Raw genomic sequence first — 22,238 nt, 5'->3', positions numbered from 1 at the left:
AACACAGATAATCCACCAGAGGGGAGGGATTCATTCACCAGAGGCTTTTCCAGTGACACTACAAGACTGTCATTAATGAGGAAGGAGGAAGAACTTCGACAGTTTTGAAAAGGAATTACCAATTTGTTAGACATGTTTGTGTTATATTATGTTTTTGTTTGTTTAAAAATAATGATATGTGAGCATTGAGACCTGATGTATCAAATGTGATACAAAATTGAAACTCATACATGGAAATTCATATTTGAAAAAAAATTGGGGGGTTGTTCAGGAGGACCAACAAAGGCTCCAGTTTCAGAGAACTGGAATTTTCTGTCAATGATTTATTAGTTCAGACTTTACAACTGAAACACTCAGATAATTAAGTTTTTTATGCAGTAATGAAATGAAATGATCAATACGCATACACATAGCACTCTTTTAACATTTATTGAACTTCAAGTGCTGCCCACACAGGGGGCTGATCAAACATCTTATAATATTTGAACTACTTATCAAATATTGGTTTTCAAAAAAAAAAAAAAAAAAAAAAAAAGACCAATGACTGATATTGGAAAAAAAAAAAAAAAAAAAAAAAAAAAAAAAAAAAAAAATATATATATATATATATATATATATATATATATATAAATATAAAATTTGTTATAAAATGTTATTGAAATTAGTTGTAACATCTAAGTGGGGTAGTTCAAGATGAAAATTCTTGGAACAAGTCAAATAACCTGAACAAGTTTAAGTCTCAATAAATAAATACATGTAAAAAGTGATTTTTCAGGATAAATATTCTACATTCAAGTCTGCTTATGTAAGCCAGATATTCCTATTTTGAATTTTTTTCCTATTGAGCAAATAGTTTAATTTTTATGCACATTTAAAATAAATCATACGTTCAGAACGCTCACCTCAGAAACGTCAGGGGTTAAAGGGTTAATAATAAAAATGCAGCAGTTATAAAAGGAAGAAGCTACTATTCTCCAAAAAACAAAGCGTTGCTGCTCATTTACAGTTCATTAAAGCCAGAGTGAAACTGGAAGAACATTCTGGCTTAAATGGAAAACATCATGGTTGGCAGCAACTAAACTCATAAATGCATTCGTTCATGATAACGTTCTGCCATCTGTCAAAGTATGAAACTAGGAATTAGGAAAAAATGGACAGAAAATCCACCTGGAATTAAAGCATCTGAGACGCACAAACACAAACGCAAACGCTAGCATAAGCACAAGCACAAGCTTCAGTCCAGGTTTTTTCTAATAGTGGCACCATGTAGACTTAATTTTCAGACATACACTGTAAAAAAAAATCTGTAATTTAACAGAATTTTCACCATTTATTTTACAGATTTTTCTTGTATTTTTAAGATACAGGAAAATATCAGTGAAATGACAAAAATAGACTGTGATTTTACACGTCAAATGTAAAATAACATGAAAAAACTAACTGTGAAAAACCAGAAAGTTTCAGTTTTTTTAAAGAATTTTTTTTTCTTTTTTCACAGAAAAATACAGTTCAGATACATTTGCAAATGTATCATAATTTCACAAATATTTCTTTTCTATTTATGAGATTAAACTGTTAATTTAAAGTTTAATACTGTAAAAAATAATAATAAAACAAGATAAAATTACTGACAATTAACTGTAAAAGAAGTATTTGTTCTATAAGTTTAACAAGACTTGTTTGTTAATTGACAGATATTTTCTGTTATTACAGGAGGTTTCACAACAAAAATGTTGAATAAATGTATTTTTGTGAATGTATATCAGCACTGATAAACTGTCCAAATACAGTTTTTATCAGTGGATTATACAACTGAGTCTCATTGAAAATTATTTATATATATATTTATAGGTAATTTGATTGTTTTAATACATGAAAATATTCTTTATTAAATATTAAAAAGTAAAAAAAAAAAAAAAGAAAAAAAAAGGCAAAATCTCATGTGAAGTTAGGGCAAAAAACTGTATTTTAATTATGGAAAATTACCGTATTTTTATGAGATGGTTATTTTCCATTACTTAACAGTGCTTTTTCGGCACCCCTGCTGCCGAAATATTACCATTTTTTAATTTTTAAAAAAATGTTATTTATTTATTTTTTACAGTGTAGATGTATTTTATTGATCCCCAAGAGGAAATTCACCACTTCTACTACGTCTACTGGCCTTAAAACCAACAGTAGATATAATCCCATACTTGTAAAGTACACAGTAAAAAATGCAGTGTCAGTATTTCAGAGTCAAACTATTTTCACCTGTGTAGAGTATTTCCAGCTCCATGGAGAGTAAAGCAGCTCTAACAGTAGAGTGATATAAAAGTTCAGATTATCAGCTGTACTCATGTGACCTGTTCTGATACAGATCAGATGACGCAGCTCCAGTCAATCATTGACCTGAACCTCATTCCCTCTGACACTGATTAATCCGTTTAATAATCCCATAATGAGGAAAACGATGCAAGAAGCACTTGTTCAGTTTGTGTAATCATCACATGGACTATTTGCATCCTGGAAGAACATGAGTTTTATTGTATTTGATGCAAAATTTGCAGATGATGCGCTACATATACGAGCCCCGGGCCAAAACTGGCACCGCCAAAGGGTCCAGTCTGATCTGTGGGATGAACGAGTTAAATGCAAAAGTTATACTGAAGGTATAAACAATAAGGATGTTAGAATCACTGGAGTTCAGGTTTCACACACAGAACAAAGTGACTGCAGGTGGGTCAGACCAGTAAAATACAAACATAAGAACCTAGAAATAACAACTAATCCAAATTTTAACCCAAACTAAGCCTAACCCTAACTAACCTTAATCCTAACTAAACCTTACCCTAACAAACCCTAGCCCTTAACTCTAATGAACCTTTACCCTGACCAACCCTTATCCCAACTAACCTTAACCACAACTAAACCTAACCCTTAACCCTAACTAACCCTTATCCTAACTAACCTTAACCACAACTAAACCTAACCCTTAACCCCAACTAACCCTTATCCTAACTAACCTTAACCACAACTAAACCTAACCCTTAACCCTAACTAACCCCAACTAACCCTTATCCTAACTAACCTTAATCATAACTAAACCTAACCCTTAACCCTAACTAACCCCAACTAACCCTTATCCTAACTAACCTTAACCATAACTAAACCTAACCCTGAACCTTAACTAACCCCAACTAACCCTTATCCTAACTAACCTTAACCATAACTAATACTAACCCTTAACCCTAACTAACCTTAAACCTAACTAAACCTAACCTTAGCCCTTAACCCTGACTAACCTTAACCCTGAGTAACACTTACCCTAACTAACCCTAGCCCTTGACCTTAAGAAACCTTAAGCCTAACTAAACCCAATCCTTAACCCTAATTAACCTTAATCCCAACTAACCGTAACCCTTAACCCTAACTAACCTTAAGCCTAACTAACACTAACCCCTAACCCTAACTAACCCTAGCCCTTAACCCTAAGAAACCTTATGCCTAACTAAACCTAATCCTTAACCCTAACTAACCTTAACCCAAACTAACCATTACCCTTAACCCTAACTAACCTTAAGCCTAACTAACACTAACCCCTAACCCTAACTAACCCTAGCCCTTAACCCTAAGAAACCTTATGCCTAACTAAACCTAACCCTTAAACCTAACTAACCTTAACACTGACTAACCTGAGTCCTTAACCCTAACTAACCTTAACCCTAACACTTATCCTAACTAACCCTAGCCCTTAAACCTAAGAAACCTTAAGCCTAACTAAACCTAATCCTTAACCCTAACTAACCTTAACCCAAACTAACCGTTACCCTTAACCCTAATTAACCTGAAGCCTAACTAACCCTAGCCCTTAAACCTAAGAAACCTTAAGCCTAACTAAACCTAATCCTTAACCCTAACTAACCTTAACCCCAACTAACCATTACTCTTAACCCTAACTAACCTGAAGCCTAACTAACCCTAGCCCTTAAACCTAAGAAACTTTAAGCCTAACTAAACCTAAACCTTAACCGTAACTAATCCTTACTAAACCTAGCCCTCAACTCTAACTAACCTTTTTCCTAAATAAACTTAACCTTAACTAACCCATGACTTAATCCTAACTAACCTTAACCCTAACTAACCCTTAACTCTAACTAACCCTAGCTCTTAATCCTAACTAACACTAAATCTTAACCCTAAAATTACATGAAAATGTTTACATTTACAAACTTTTAACACAAATGTGAATAACCTAAAAAAAATATGATCAACGTGGAAAAAATGAGTGGAATTTAATAATATTCTGTCTGTTATTACATGTTTTGTGCATTTGTAGATCCACTAGGATGTGTAAGATGTAATGAACATGTGTATATGATAAATTGAGACAGAATATTATTAAAATTACACTTATTTTTCTTAAGAAACTTCAGGTTGTTCATGTCATTCACATTTTTTTAAAAGGACAGTTTGCAGATGTAAACATTTCATGTCATTTTAGGGTTAGTGTTAGTATTAGTTAGGCTTAAGGGTTAGTTATTGTTGAGGTAATTTAAATTTCTTCACTCTAAAACATACAGAAAAGTTTGCAGTTGACATTATTTCCATCTTAAACTGTTATTATTTCACTGTTCCCACCCATCTGAGATCACATGGGTCTGAATGTGTCAACCTGAACTAAAAAGGACTTACGTGGTGCGTTCACGGTCTCGTTTCTCCGGCTGTAGTTGCATTCAGTAACTCTGGGGTGGTAAAGCGGAAGAGGTGAAAGAAGTGTGTGTGTTGAGGGGGAGGGCAGAGAGACGGCGGAGAGAGAGCGACAGAAGCGGCAGTGAAGGGTGCGCTCCATCCACAGCCGCACTTCCACTCCGGACGCATCCGTGGAGCGGCCGACGCGCCTGCACCGCATCTCCCCACACACGTTCCGCCTTCATCCGCGTCCGCTCCTGACATGGATTCTATTTAACCCGTCGAGAAACAAGCACTTTTTTTTTTTTTTTTAATTTATTCGCAACCGGGACATTTGTGTCGAAAGTCAGCATAATGATGGAGTACTGGAGGCAATGCGCGCTGTGGCTGATCAACTGCAAGGTGCTTCCAGCCAACCACAGGGTGACATGGGAGTCCGCGCAGGTATTCGACCTGGCCCAGACGCTCCGGGACGGGGTCCTGCTGTGTCATCTACTCAACAACCTCAGACCCCAATCCATCAACCTAAAAGAGATCAACCTCCGACCGCAAATGTCACAGGTAAGACGCGGATACGGACGCAACTTCCCCCCTCGAGAAGAGCGCACAGCCAGACCTCATCCAAAATAACGCACATTTAACATTCTCTTCAGATTCACGCTTTAATATTCACGTCTTTTACTTTGACTTCGCCTTGATATAAAATAACACACCCAGATGTTGAATTCGGCGTCATGTGTTGCAAAAACTTAACGCATCTTTAAGGAAATTCTCAACTTTTATCCTTTTGGTGACGCTCGCCAACACCCCTATGTTTGAAATAAGGTGACGGGAAACTGCACGACTAAAAGCAAGTGAGTAAATAAATGATATCTGGATGTGATTAGGAGTGGGATTGTGCCGAAGCAAAGATCGGATTTTAACCCTAACGTAGAGGTCTTCTTCATCCCCGTTTTGTGACTTTAGATGCCCCGGTGATCCGTGCGTAACGAGACGCGAGTTAATCCGGGTTCTGTGGCTGAAGATGTTGGAGTTTAGACAGTTAGCATTCGTCCTTTTTGGGTCTTTTACTGAAACTGTAGAGTGGTGACAGAAGTGTGTTACTCATAGGATGTGTTGGTCAATACTGAACCGTTACACAGCTGACACACATCCCATATCTGCCCCCTATAGGTGATGTGCGTAAAGGCCTAACATAGATAGATAGATAGATAGATAGATAGATAGATAGATAGATAGATAGATAGATAGATAGATAGATAGATAGATAGATAGATAGATAGATAGATAGATAGATAGATAGATAGATAGATAGATAGATAGATAGATAGATAGATAGATAGATAGCAAAAAAAATGTTCTACTACAAATAACCACAATATTCCTAAATCTGGTCAACTTGTCTTATATTCAGAAAAAAAAAAAAAAAAAAAAAATCTTTCTAGAATTCTTGAAACAAGCCAAAAAAAAAGTCCATCAACTAAAAAACCATACTGTACCTTAAAACTAGACAAAAAATGCTAGAATCTTTAGCAAACAGTGTTTAACTGAAAAATCTTATTAAGAAAAAAATTAAATATTTGTTGTTTTGTTTTTTTAAATAAGAATATTTTTCTGTATTTTTTTTCTGTTTAGATGAAAAATAAGACACATGTTCTAGAAATAAGGGCTTCCCCCCCACTTTCTTAGAAAACATTTTTTGCAGTATAGATAGATAGATAGATAGATAGATAGATAGATAGATACATACATACATACATACATACATACATACATACACTGCAAAAAATGTCCAGCTAGAAATAACCCTAATATTCCTAAATCTGGTCAAATTGGCTTATATTCTGGACAAAAAAAAAAATAAATAAATAAAAATTGAATTCTTAAAACGAGCAAAAAAAAAGTCCATCAACTAAAAAACCATAATGTGCCTTAAAACTAGACAAAAATGCTAGAATCCTAGCAAACAGTGTTTAACTGAAAAATCTTAATTTTTTTTTTTTTTTTTTTTAAGTAAGAATATTTTTCTGTATTTTTTTCTATTTAGATGAAAAATAAGACAAATGTTCTAGAAATAGGGCTTTTTTCCCCTCCACTTTCTTAGAAATTACTTTTTGCAGTGTAGATAGATAAATAGATATACTGCAAAAAATGTCCAGCTAGAAATAACCCTAATATTCCTAAATCTGGTCAAATTGGCTTATATTCTGAAAAAAAAAAAAGAAAAAAAAAGAAAAAAAAAAAGAGTTGAATTCTTAAAACGAGCAAAAAAACGAGCAAAAAATCAACTAAAAAAACATATTGTGCCTTGAAACTAGACAAAAATGCCAGAATCTTAGCAAACAGTGTTTATCTGGAATATCTTATGAAGAAAAAGTTAGATTTTTGTTGTTGTTTTTTTTTTTTTTTTTAAATAAGTATTTTTCTGTATTTTTTTCCATTTAGATGAAAAATAAGACACATGTTCTAGAAATAAGGTCCCCCCCACTTTCTTAGAAATTACTTTTTGCAGTGTAGATAGATAGATAGATAGATAGATAGATAGATAGATAGATAGATAGATAGATAGATAGATAGATAGATAGATAGATAGATAGATAGATAGATAGATAGATAGACTGACTCCTGTTCATCACGTACCATCTGCTTCGGTAACGGGACAGCCGGCGCCAGATTAATATTGGTTGAATCTGTCTTTCTGGCTCGGTGACAGCCCACTGTGAGGTAGACACTCACCTACTGAGCCTGCAGACCTACTGTAGAAAAATTAGACCCTATCAGCTCCACACAATCCCAGCCCCTTCATTCATCACTGGCTGTAATGCTCACCAATGCCAAACAGGTGATTAACCCTCCAGAGCCCAGAGTTGGATTCATACAGATTGATGGTCTGTGTTGTATTGGAATAAAAGGGGTGGGATTAAATAAGTGTTTATGTTTTTGGATGTGTAAATAACACTACAGTTGTATATTCTTTTGTATAATAGTATACATTTCTTCTTATGTTGTTAATTTGCTTCAGGCATTTGCTTTTGTTGGTGGATGTATTGTGCTTTTTTTTTTTTTTTCCACATATCATGTTCATTATATAAACATTCATTCATTCAATGTACATAAATTAATTAATGCATGACTAAATTATAAAGGAAATTTTCTCTATCTGGACCTCCACTCCCTCTGGACCAAAGGAACATGAATAATCCTTGACACATGTCTGGACTTTATAATGAAATGTTCTTTAGTGCTCATGATTTCCATAAAAATACCCAAATAGCAAAAAAAAAATATGGAGAATCGAAGCCTTGTATTGATATGTAGCATGACTATAGTGGCACAAGTAATATGTTTATGGCTTAATGAATATTGGGGGGTGGGGTGGGGTGAGGGGTGGTCTATGATGATATAAGGGTCATAAGGGTCACTGGTGATCCAGTTGACATCCAGGGGTGAACCAGTTATCGCCCAAATTTATTTCCATATATTTATGTACGCATACATATATTTATTTACATTTACATTATATCAAAAATAAATAATTTGTATTGTTGTTATCAAGCAGATGCTAAATTAACCCGGTAAAGCCTGGACCATTAATTCATTGACAGAAAATTCCAGTTCTTTGAAACTGGAGCCTTTACTGATCCGTCTGAAAAACCAAAACTTTTTTTTTTCCAAATATCAATTTCCATGTATGAGTCTAAATTTTGTATCATATTTGATACATCAGGTCTCAGTGCTCAAACATTATTATTTTTTGAACAAACAAAAACATAATATAACACAAACATGTTTAATAAATTGGTAATTCCTTTTTAAAATGGTCAAAGTTCTGACTCCTTCCTCATTAATTTAATCTTGTAGTGTCACTGGAAAGGCCTCTGGTGAATGAATTCCTCCCCCTGGTGGATTATCTGTGTATCGCATGTATTTAATTGTATACATCAGGTTTAAAAAAAAAAATATATATCACACTGATCATGTAGAGGGCTTCAAAACTCATGTATCAAATATGATACGTTTGGCGTTATAGGGTTAAATTGAGATTGTTAATCTGAATGCAGCACAGACAATAGATATCAATTAGTAGCAGTAGGCATAATAGTACTTAAACTAATCGTTAGCCTCATAGTGTAATTGCTTAAGTCATAATTTTGGCCCGATTTTGAGATCTGCATAAAATAAAGCTGCAGTAATAGGAGGGTAAAGTTATGCAGATGTCACAATTTGGCCAAAAATATGACAGTAAGCACTATTCGGACTGGGTTAGTTTTACATGGGTATGTGGGGTACTTCCACTTTATCACATGATGTCGGTAATATTAATGGCTAATTCATGCGGGATAAGAAATGTCAGTAAAACTACCACAAGTGGGAGGGGCAAATCCATTCGTGCACCGCCTTCCCCTCCTGTCGTCATGTGCGTATGACGTTGCTTCTGAATCGTGTTTGTCGTACGCCAATTCCAACAGTATGCGAGGTTTCACACGCACTTGTCAACCTGCCTACTGGAAAACGGAGTCTCCATGAAATAAAATAAAAATCCACGAAAAACCACTTGTAAACAGGATAAACAGGATGTTTTATTTTTGTACTTGTGTATAAAAAACACAGTTTATATTCATGCAGTTTGTCCAAGTGAGTGTCGGTTGATCTACGGAGGCACCTTTCTTTTTTATTACTCTTATTCATGTAAGTTTTTATTGTTTTTTTTACCTTGCACTTTCTTTCGTGTATTTTTATCCTGAGCTCTTGCAGTGCGTTTTGCAATGCAGTTTCTCTGCAAATGGCAAATAAACTGATTCTGAAGGGGTTAAAGTCTGAACATCTGTATGTGGATGGATGTTGTGTTCAGACGACGGCGACTAGGATTCCTCTTGTTTCCCGGAAAAGCACTCTAAAGTCATGTGTGGTGGCACTGGCTCGGTTAATATGATATGGAGATGGTTTTCTGTCACAATTGGATTGAGGATCCGGCGTCGACTGGAGCGAACAGGTCAAGTGGACAATTCTAACAAGCATTAAAGCCGTGTAATTTCATCAGCAGACTTTTCTTTGCTTGCAAAACTATCGTCAAAGGATCCGTTTACTCGGAGATCGCAGAGGAAACTGAATTGGTGCTGAAAGAGGAGAGGCCGATCGGTTCAATTGGCGATAGAAGTCATGCCACGGGACGTCAATAGGTCAACCAGCGCTCGGCATCGGTCGTGACATAACGGCGTGTTGTGTGTGTGGAAGTGTTGTGAACCGTTTCTTCTGCCCAGTGCCTCTCCTGGCCTGGCCCAGTCTGGGTTATTTATAGCCAGTTTGTTTTATGCATGGCTGGGTGGCTTACTCACATTGTGGGCCAGTTCAATGCTACGCTCACAAGCAGATTAGCATACCGCGTGCATGTGCAAGCAAATGTGTAGGACGATCGACTAGTATTTTTGGTTCTGCTGGTGTCGGTCTTTAACTACAATTCACTGCCAAGTAGAGTGTGAGTCGTGAAACCACAGCGGTTATAACTATACAACCAAACCACCAGCTTCAGTTCTTTATAGAATCCTATAAAAACCCTCATTGTAAAATATATTACAGATGGAAAACTTGGTTTGGTTTAGTATTTGCTGCAAATGATCAGTAATGTCAGCAGCTTCTGAACTGGAATTATTGACTTTGAGGGGAAAATTATAGCTAAAAAATGTAAGTTACATCTAGAATCGTCCATTTTTGATGCTTGGTGACTTACATGAACAGCTCTTCAGTGTCTAATGAAGTCAAATATGTTTTAGCCAAACATGTGATTAAAACCCTCCAGAGTCTAGAGCTGCACTAAAAATAAATCTTTCTTTGGTTGATTTGAGTCGTTGACTTCACACAGCGCAAATGCAGATACAATGAATGAATAAACTAATTAATATATAACAAATTTGTAAAGCAACTTAAACACGATGATGCTACAAACATGTACACAAGGAAGTTTCCTCTATCCAGACCTCCCTAAATCATAACACTGGTCAACAACAAATTTATTGTTTAAGTTTTTTGAGCTGATTTAGGATCATTTTGGTGTGCTGAATCCAAAAATCACATTAATTTGGCTCAATCAGGTCAACTTTCTGAACTATGCTACATATTGGCTTTTTTAACATTTTTGCTTACATTTATGGGCATTTTCACATCATATGATACAAAATTCTTTCATATTTCTTGCAGTAAATGAGTTCTGAAGATTTTACTTTTGCCAATTTATGATTGTTTTTTTTAATATTACAGGTGAATGAAATGGCTTCAACTAGAAGATCTTGCAAAAATAAGCCTGACATATTCTGCTACATCTGCGCTGAATACACCATTGTACCTAACAGGAATCCTGTCAGAAAATGATTTTTTTTCTCTTAAAACCTATTTTGGGTGAGAACTATATAAAAAAATCAACTGATAAAGTCACAAAAATGTAATCAATTTTGTGAGAAGATCAAATTTTTCAAAATCAAATTAGCAAAAAAAAACTGACCTGATTGAGAAAAACAGATGTTATTTTTGGATTTAGCGGTGCAAAATGGTCCTAATTCAGTTGAAAAAACCTAGACAACTTGCAAAAAACATTTTTTTTGTAACCCAGTGTAATTGATGCCTGGATTTGAAAACATGAGTAATCATTGATAGGTTTCTTAAACTGAAATTATTGACGTTGAGGGAAAATTATAGCTAAAAAATGTAAGTTACATCTAGAATCGTCCATTTTTGATGCTTGGTGACTTACATGAACAGCTCTTCAGTGTCTAATGAAGTCATATATGCTTTAGCCAAACATGTGATTAAAACCCTCCAGAGTCTAGAGCTGCACTAAAAATAAATCTTTCTTTGGTTGATTTGAGTCGTTGACGTCACACAGTGCAAATGTAGATACAGTCTACTCTCGTTATACCGCCAACTTCCGTTCACGGCCAAATTGGCGGTATAGTGAAAATGGCGTTACAACAGGTTGCGTCCATAATGTGCATGTCTTTACTATATGATGTCTATGCTGCCTCCATTAACCCGTTCTAATTGCGTTTCTAAATAAATCTTGATTCTGTTATGTTGTAAGGGATCATTTAAAGTGGGGAAACATTTTAAGCATTATTATACCGTGTCGGGAAATGACACCCCATCATCTTGAGGCTTTGGCTTAATCCCACGTCCTCTTCCCGACATCCTGACCTACTGAGTGTTCTGCGATAAATGAACGGTGGCCGTTCCGTAGACCTACTCGTAGCTTGTCGTGATCAGCGTCTGGCGCGTTTGTTTCAGTGCGTTGTTAAAATTTATGTGTACTCGATGGCAATCACGCTGGCGGTATAACGGTCGGGAAATCAATGGTATAAGTGTTGTTTGTGCGTGGAACTGGGCTGGCGGATGGCGATAGGCGGAAATGGCGGTAGCTAATGGAATAATGCATTGGGGATTTTTGTGCAATGGTTTTGGTCAGCGGTGAGCGAAAATGGCGGTATAACGGCGGGCGGTTTAACGAGAGTAGACTGTACAATGAATTCATAAATTAATTCCTATATAACTAAATTTTAAGGCAACTTAAACATAATGATGCTGCAAATGTACACAAGGAAGTTTCCTCTATCCAGACCTCCTTAAATCATAATTGACACCAGGACTTAAAAACATGAATAATCATTGATAGGTTTCTTCAACTGAAATTTGAGACTTTGTGATAAATACAAAAGCTAAAAAAAATGTAAGTTGCTTCTATAATCGTCCATTTTTGATGCTCAGTGACTTACACCAACAGCTCTTCAGTGTCTAATGAAGTCATATATGTTTTAGCCAAACACGTGATTAAAACCCTCCAGAGTCTAGAGTTGTCCTAAAAATAAATATCGTTGGAATGGCATTGAATCCTGTCTGTCCTCAGATGTAGATACAATGAATGAATAAACTAATTAATATAGAACTAATTTCTAAGGCAACTTAAACATGATGATGCTGCAAACATGTACACATGGAAGTTTCCTCTATCCAGACCTCCTTAAATCATAACTGACACCAGGACTTGAAAACAGGAGTAATCCTCAACACATCTCTTGACATAAACTGGAATTAGAGACTTTGAGGGAAAATTCTAGCTAAAAGTGTTAAGTTGCATCTATAAACATCCAGTTTGATGCTCGGGGACTTACATCAGGCAACTTAAAAATGACGATGCTGCAAACATGTCCACTAGGAAGTTTCCTCTATTCAGACCTCAAATCATAATTGATACCTGGACTTGAAAACTTGAATAATCCTCAACATACAGGGGTTGGACAAAATAATGGAAACACCTTAAAAAATCAACAAAATATCATTTAATATGGTGTAGGTCCGCCTTTTGCGGCAATTACAGCCTCAATTCTCCGAGGTATTGATTCATACAACTTGTGAATTGTTTCCAAAGGAATTTTAAGCCATTCTTCAGTTAGAATACCCTCCAACTCTTTTAGAGACGATGGCGGTGGAAATCGACGTCTTACTTGAATCTCTAAAACTGACCATAAATGCTCAATAATGTTGAGGTCTGGGGACTGTGCCGGCCATACGAGATGCTCAACTTCATTAGAATGTTCCTCATGCCATTCTTGAACAATTCTAGCTGTATGGATTGGGGCATTATCATCTTGAGGTGAAGGTGTTTCCATTATTTTGTCCAACCCCTGTATTTATTGATATAAACTGGAATTATTGACTTCGAGGGAAAATTAAACGTCAGTTGCTTCTATAATCGTCCATTTTTGATGCTCAGTGGCTTATATCAGCAGCTCTTCAGTGTCTAATGAAGTCATATATGTTTTAGCCAAACACGTAATTAAAACCCTCCAGAGTCCAGAGTTGCCCTAAAAATAAATATCGTTGAAATGCATTGAACTCTGTCCTCGGTTGATTTGAGTCGTAGATACAATGAATGAATAAATTAATATATAACTAAATTCTAAGGCAACTTAAACGTGATGATGCTTCAAATATGTACACAAGGAAGTTTCCTGGATTCAGGCCTCAAATCATAATTGAAAACATGAGTAATCTGCAACACGTTTCTTGACACAAACTGGAATTATTGACTTTGAGGGAAAATTAAATTTTAAGTTGCATCTTTAATCGTCCATGTTTGATGCTCAGTGGCTTACATCAACAGCTCTTCAGTGTTTAATGAAGTCATATATGTTTTACCCAAACACATAATTAAAACCCTCCAGTCTAGAGTTGCACTAGAAATAAATATTGTTGAAATGGCATTGAATGCTATCTGTTCACCGTTGACTTGAGTCGTTAACTTCACACAGTGCAGATGAAGATACAATGAATGAATGAATAAATTAATATGTAACTAAATTCTAAAGCAACTTAAACATGATGATGCTTCAAATATGTACTCAAGGAAGTTTCCTGGATTCAGACCTCAAATCATAATTGAAAACATGAGTTAATCCTCAACACATTTCTTGACATAAACTGGAATTACTGACTTTGAGGGAAAATGAAATGTAAGTTGCATCTATAATCGTCCATTTTTGGTGCTCAGTGACTTACATCAGCAGCTCTTCAGTGTTTAATGAAGTCCTATACGTTTTAGCCGAACACATAATTAAAACCCTCCAGAGTCCAGAGTTGTCCTAAAAATAAATATCGTGGAAATGCATTGAATTCTGTCTGTCCTCGGTTGATTTGAGTCGTTGACTTCACACAGTGCAAATGGAGACACAATGACAATGCCACTTTGATGTATATACAAATTAATTAATGTATGACTAAATTATAAGGCAACATATACATGATGATGCTGCAAACATTTGGAAATTTTATCTATCCAGACCTCCTTAAATCATGATTGATGCCTGAACCTCAAAAACATGAGTTAATCCTCCACACACCTCTCGACATAAACTGGAATTATTGACTTTGAGGGAAAATTCTAGCTAAAAAATGTTAAGTTGCAGACAGAATCGTCCGTTTTGATGCTCAGTGACTTCAATCAGCAGCTCTTCAGTGTCTAATAAAGTCCCATCTGTTTAGTTTCATCACTGTGGTTGATACGCGGTTCTTCGTTGACCTTTAAAGTGCAGAAGGTGCACCACAACACTGATGGGTAATGGAAAATGTGCATGTCTATCAACTCTGTTACGACAACTCTACTGTTAATCGTGAGTAGACTCCACTTCCCGTTCGCCACATCTACACCCCATTCACAAACACCAGCCCACACGCTCAGTTCATCAGTGTTTAATAGCCCGTGGGTTCCATCTCCCCCCTCCAGGACTTACCTCCCCCTGTCTCCTCAAAGTTCAATTTACATAACTAAGGGTGGAGTTGCTTCCCCTTTCCCCTGCATAATTCATGAGGTCCGTGGCAGCTACTTTATCATTGGCCAATAATAACACATGGGACGCCACAGCGGCTCCACCCGAGGGACCTCTGAGACGCAAAGACAAAGGCGTTGAGGGGACAGGCTACAAAGAGCCTGTCTGGCTTCCATGGATGCATCTCCAAGGACATAAAGGGCCCTAAAGGGCTAGCACGCTGTGCAGGGGTTTGCAGCGTAATTAAAGCTCAATGCGTTTAGTCAAAGGCTCTGGGGGGTTCACATGTGGGACGTCGGCATCAGGACCGGCCTCTCAATCTGTAACTTTAATTGTGTTCATGCACGTTTGAATGGGCAACATAGACTACGTTCAGACAGCAGGTACTAATGCACAATTCAGATTTTTTGGTGAAGTTCAATTTTTTTTCTGTGCTTGTTCATATTACACATTAAATGCGACTTCTATCAGTTTTGAGTATTAACTGAATGTGACCCTGAAGTGACCTGCATGTGCAAAAGAGGTCCTGACATAATATGTGACCATGCAGACATGCACTGTGCTTACGTACATAAATATATTTTTCCCGCTGCTCCTCCTACTGGGACGCAGAATTATGACATTTCTCGCATTTCAATAACGTAAAGGTCAGATATATGGTCACGTATCACGTCAGGACCTTTTTTGACCATGCAGGTCACTTCAGGGTCACATTCAGTTCATACTCAAAACTGATAGAAGTTGCATTTAATGTATAATATGAATGAGCACACAAAAAAATCAGATTTCACCAAAAATCTGATTTATGCATTCAGAGCTGCTGTCTGAACATAGTCTAAGGGTGTATTCACACCTGGAAGGTCCTTTGGTCCGCTTATTTGATTTGGACTGAATGCGGACTTTATGTTTTTTTGTTTGGGTCAGATCGCATTCTCGTTGGACTTTTTTGCTAGAGGACCAAAATTTGTAAACAGAGGCACGCATGTGACGAACTGTGCTGGCATTGGACAAGAAAGTTGGGGGCGGGGTGAGACAGTGGGTGTTAATGAAAACAAACATGGAGGTCCTTCGTGCAGTTACCGTTTTCGGAATTTGTATTATAGTTTTACAGACACAAATTTACGAAAATAAATGTTAACTGTCAAGAACAGCTCATTCGGAGCCAGTTTAGTGATATGGACAGATGACCTGGCTGCTGCTGTTAGCTCAGACTACCTGTACGGCTCGGCTACTTCCAGCAGCTACGGTGGCTCGTCAAGCACAAAAAGGCGCATGAAAAAAAGGCCGGTTCTATTCACACCAGAAGTGAACCGGCCCAGAGTCCGTTTGGAAGCAGACCCTTGTTTGATTCAAATCAGAGTTTGCATGTTTGTATTCACACCTGAAAGACAGTCTGGACTTTCTGGGGAAACGAACTGTGGTCTATTTAAAACAGACCAAATGAAGTAGGTGTGAATACACCCTGAGTGACTAAATAAATGTTATATCTCCATTCACATATTGACAACTAATTCAGCTGACATCATTTATCGCTGCATAATTAAATGTGATAATAAATACCCAAAATTCATCACCATATCACTAAAAAGCCACTGCACATTAAGTCCTCCATAAACATAGCAAAAAGCTTTATAACTTGCATTTAGTTTTTTTGTCCATTCATTGAGATACAGCTCGTTTCTTTATTAAAATTTGTAAAGTAAATGTTTTATATGTCTTTTGCAGGATTTTTTTCTTCAAAAGTTGCACACACACTACTTTACTTCATGAGTTTGTCACCACTGTTCTGTAAAACTTATTTCCAAAGCTGTTTTGTGTGGATACGTGTGTAGAATTTGCATGGTTTGATTTCACTGCTAAAGTCCCAGAATGCCTTAAAACCAGTGTAATACCAAATGTTTACCCTCTTTGATCGCTGTTTTATGGGGCTGTAATGGACGATTTACACAGTCTAGACACATCTGAACCACAGCTGCTCCAAGACTTTGCTGTTTCACCAGACAAACCGCCACATAATCAGCAGTTGTTTTTTGTCACTCAGTGAAAATCTGGGCTTTTCAGTGTTGTGAGGAACTACGGAGTCCTGTCATGGTGCAATGAACTGTGTATGTGGTTAAGCATGTGGCATGCAGCTCCATCCTCCTGCTTCTGCACACGTTTCAGCTGGTGTTCGGTGAAATCTTAACATTATTCTGAGGGCAGTGAAGTGTTTGGGGACTAGAACCTCCTTTTGTGTATGCCGTTATGATGCTGCTACTGAAGGAGAATGCTAAAAACCAGTAGAGCGTGAAAGACACTGACAGAGTAATGCAGCCACTGTTGAGTTCTGCTGTAAAATCAACAAACAACGGCTGAAATACTTCCAAATGATTGAAATAAAATGCAAATCTGGAAGCGTGTTTGACACTTTTAAGCCCACTGTGGCCTTGTTTTCCATGACACACGATTATAAACGAGCAATTCAGAGCGAGAATGGTACGACGAGGACGAGGCCGCCACCAGCTCGAACACAGACCAGTCGACAAGCACAGGAAATCAGGAAATGGAATAGAGGAAGGAAGTGAAACTAAACATGCCCTCGATCAAGCTCCGACCAAAGCAATGACACACTGACGAGTCAGAGACAAAGAAGAGAGACGCCGCTTGTTTTTTTTTTTTTTTTTTTTTTCTGACACAACTAAAAACCTCACTTTGCTCTTCATAGTGTCGGTTTCAAAAGCTGTGAAGTTTGGTCTGCATTTATGGAAAGTGAGAAAACAAAAAAACACAAGTGAAAAAAAAGTTTCTCACAGTGAATCAGAGTAGATTAATTCAGATGTTAAACCGTTTGACCTTATTGATTATGAGTGGATTAATTGCCCGTTAATGTTGATGCATAGTGCAGCTGGAATAACTGTGGAATTCATTTAACCCTTAAAGACCTAAACAAGCACAGGTGACACTAAGCATCTACTGATATATAATGTAGCGCTGCATCAACGAATCGATTAAACTGATCCAAATTGATTCTTAAAAGAGTTGGCAACATTTAATCAAATTTATTTGATTCTATTACATCTGCACGTGTGGAAAAAACAAAACAAAACAAAAAGAAATCACAGAAAATGGAAACGATGGAGTCAAACGTGAACAGAAAACAATAACAGGACATTTGATTCTACCATCAGTACATATTTACATACTAGATAATGGACTGAAACGTCTAAACTGCATTTCTTAAGCGCATGTAAATATGTCACATCTGATTAATACAATTGATTCCTCCCAGTTATTGGATTTTCATGTAAATGGGTTCATTGATTCACCAGTAAAACTCATGTACTGGAATGATTCTAGTGACAGCTGTTTGTGTGATATCCAGGAGCTTTAGTGATTTTCATGTGTTTTGAAACATTTCTGTCAGTAAAATATAATTTACTGCGAATTCTGCCTTCATCTATATAATAAAAGGGAAGTGGACTTTGTGTGTGTGTGTTTGTGTGTGTGTGTGTGTGTGTCTCAGGCATCACACAAAATTGGGAAAGACCTGACTGCTGAAGTTTGGCAAACTTGTATATTTTTGGTCAAGGAACAGACTAGTGAAAAAGGCAAGTTGATAGGACCAATATTTTGGGAGATATTAGTAATTTTGGAATAAAAAAGTCTTACAATCACGCTGCTATGCCCAGAATTATGTGAATACTTTAGTGGTGACTGCTTTTATTAGTCTGTGGTTCATTTATTTGGACCCAAATAGTTCAAAATATACAAATAATCGTGGGGGGTGTATACGTGGGGGTGCGGTCAAAACTAACGTAACTAATGCTGGCGTGAAACGAAAGTGAAACTTTACATCTTTTCAACGTCCAACTCCTGGGTTCTATTCCTCTGTTATTCAGCAGATCTTACACGAAATTTTCACGACTTCTACCCTGTATCCACTGGACCCCCTCCACTGCTCTGTGGGCCCCCCAGAAATGCTTGGCCCCATGGATTTGTCACATTTACCCCCCCTTTAGGACACCCCAGTGCATGGCGTTCACGAATTCTGAGACTGCCGATAGTTCGGTTCAGGTGAACGTTAGTGCCAGTAATGTAGGATATAGGTGGAAGCAAACTGACACAACCTGCTGTTATTTCAGTTGGTTGGTTGTCCCCCCCCCCCAAGGATGAAATTCATGGTATGTAACAACCAGAGGGGGGGGCGGGGGGTTGATCACCCCCATCCCTCCCATCAAATCGCACCCTGTGTGAATATACAACAAATATCCGTGCTGGGGGAGCGGGATGTCGCCCCTCAGGGTTAGGATGTGGATTTGAAAAACACCCTCCCCCTTTTTTTGCATCCCACCCTCAGTATTGACAGTGATGAAGTCCAGGATCTAAAACCCAAGGTTCCCCACGGGTCAACGCGCTACTTCATTCGTACTTGTATTAAAATAAACTTTTCTACTACTCATAACAGGTTCAATCTCAACCAACAAAGTAGGAACGCAAGTATAAAAGTAGTCAAGGTCTGGGGAAAAAAAGCAGTTTTGAAAAAGTCTGTAATTTCTATTTGCACTGTAAAAAAAGTTTGTAACTGAACAGAATTTTCACTGTTTATTTTACAGATTTTTCCTGCATTTTTAAGATACAGGAAAATATCAATGAAATGACAAAAATAGACTGTGATTTTACATGTCAAACGTAAAACAACATGAAAAAACTGTAATTGTGAATAACCAGAAAATGTCCATTTATTAAAAGAAATTTTTTTCTTTTTTTTACAGAAAAATAGTTAAAATACATTTGCAAATGTATCACAATTTCACAAATATTTCTTTTCTATTTATGAAATTAAACTGTTAATTTAAAGTTTAATACTGTAAAAAAATAAAAAATAAATAAAATGAGATAAAATTACTGACAATTAACCGTAAAAGAAGTATTTGTTCTGTAAGTTTAACAAGACTTGTTTGTTAATTGACAAATATCTTGTGTAATTACAGGAGGTTTCACAACAAAAATGTTGAATAAATGTATTTTTGTGAATGTATAACATGTATAAGCACTGATAAACTGTCCAAATACAGTTTTTATCAGTGGATTGTACAACTGAGTCTCATTGAAAATTATATTTATATATGTATGTGTGTGTAATTTGATTGTTTTAATACATGTAAATATTCTTTATTAAAGATTAAAAAGTAAAAAAAATATGCAAAATCTCATGTAAAGTTAGCGCAAAAAACTGTATTTTAATTATGGAAAATTACTGTATTTTTATGAGATGGTTATTTTCCGTTATTTTCCAGTACTTTTTCGGCACCCCAGCTGCCGGAATAATACTGTTTTTTTATGGTATTTTTTGTTGTTGTTTTTTTTGTTTTTTTTTTACAGTGTACATGTATTAAAATGAACTTTTCGACTACACATAACAGGTTCAATGTCAACCAAAAAAGTAAGAACGCAAGTATAAAAGTACATCAAGTCAAGGTCTGGGGAAAAAAAGCAGTTTTGAAAAAGTCTGTAATTTCTATTTGGATAAAGAGCAAACACCCTGAATGAGCCTAAAGGTCTTCGAAGCTCTCCACACTTGCCCTGTCGGTGGATATTCATGCATGAATTCAACCCATTCAGGAGATTTTCAGTCCTGTGCGACTGTAAAAGACAGAGTTACAAAAGGAAAGCGGCTGTGAATGACTGTGGCGTTGACGCAGGGAATGAATGACATCTAAGCACTTGATAATAAACCACACCAAGGTGGTAGACAGATATGAGACCACGGAACACGATGTGGTGATGTGTGGAGAGAACATAATACTGTCGTCTGTTCAGAGTGTGTTCAGCCTCATACAGTGTGTACAGGCTGACAAACACAAACATACAGCTGTGGACAGGATTATTACACCAGCACACTGTTATTCTGGGCTTGTACATGGGATTTCTACACACCAGGACATGATGAATAATACTCGTCTGTGAATAAGTTTGCATCCAAACTACTCAAAGTAATAATCGTTATTTTCTGATTTTACCGCGTAATGGTTTCTGGATGTTGGCTCTGGAACGAACTGCTCTTCTTCTGCTTGTGGAATAGAATAGAATAGAATAGAATAGAATAGAATAGAATAGAATAGAATAGAATGAAAAATAGAATAGAATAAAGAAGAATTGACAAGAATATAAAAGAATAAAAAAGACTAGACTAGACTAGACTAGAATAGAATAGAATAGAGCAAAAAGAATAAACTAGAATATAATAGAATAAAAAAGAATAGACTAGAAATTGAACAGAATAGAATACAATACAATAGAATACAATAAAAAAGAACAGAATAGAATATAAAAGAATAAAATAGAATAGAAAAAAAAACAAAAGACTAGAATAGAATAGACTAGACTAGACTAGAATACAACAGAACAAAAAAATAGAATAGAATATAAAAGAATAGAATAGAATAAAAAAGAATAGACTAGAATATAAAAGGAAAAAAAAAGACTAGACTAGACTAGAATAGAATAGAATAGAGCAAAAAGAATAAACTAGAATATAATAGAATAAAAAAGAATAGACTAGAAATTGAACAGAATAGAATGAAATACAATAGAATACAATAAAAAGAACAGAATAGAATATAAAAGAATAAAATAGAATAGAACAAAAAACAATAGACTAGACTAGACTAGAATAGAAAAGAAAAAAACAGATTAGAACAGAATAGAACAGCACAAAAAAAATTGAATATAAAAGAATAGAATAGAGCAAAAAGAATAAACTAGAATATAATAGAATAAAAAAGAATAGATTAGAATAGAACAGAATACAATGAAAAAAAGCATAGAATAGAACATAAAAGAATCAAATAGAATAGAACAAAAAACAATAGACTAGACTAGAGTAGACTAGAGTAGACTAGAGTAGACTAGAATAGAATAGGCTTTACTGTCATTACACCAGTTGTGCACCAGAACTGCTGGTGGTCTGTGCCAGCGACAGTGAAGAATTCCATTAAAAAAAACAAAAAATTCAAAATATCACTTCCTTAATGTATTTTTCCCAAAAAATTTCAAGTAGCCCTGGGCTTCTTCCAAGTACCCCACTTTGGGAACCCCTGGTGTAAACCATGTAAACCAGTGGTTCCCAGCCTTTTTTGGCTTGTGACCCCATTTTAACATCCAAAATTTTTGGCGACCCCAGATATTCAAAACAGAGACATTTTTTTGCTAAAATTAATTTGTTTGTTTTGTTGTCATATAATAGTTTGCTATACTATGTTGCAAGTAAACGTTAAT

The 22,238-nt window shown here is 36.2% G+C and overlaps 1 protein-coding gene across 2 annotated transcripts in view; it reads left to right on the top strand.

Moving 5' to 3' along the window:
• Positions 1–4,864: 4,864 nt before the first annotated feature.
• The window catches only part of vav3 (vav guanine nucleotide exchange factor 3), a 200,657-nt gene continuing 183,283 nt past the window's right edge, over positions 4,865–22,238 (top strand). For both annotated transcript variants that reach the window (XM_030123624.1, XM_030123623.1), the window contains exon 1: positions 4,865–5,232. In XM_030123624.1, the coding sequence (XP_029979484.1) occupies positions 5,026–5,232 (207 nt within the window). In that variant the 5' untranslated portion in view covers positions 4,865–5,025. The remainder of the gene's footprint in view (positions 5,233–22,238) is intronic.

Source organism: Sphaeramia orbicularis, chromosome 20, assembly GCF_902148855.1.
Source record: "Sphaeramia orbicularis chromosome 20, fSphaOr1.1, whole genome shotgun sequence".
NCBI classification, from domain to species: Eukaryota; Metazoa; Chordata; class Actinopteri; order Kurtiformes; family Apogonidae; genus Sphaeramia; species Sphaeramia orbicularis.
This window is presented reverse-complemented; position numbering and strand designations above follow the sequence as displayed.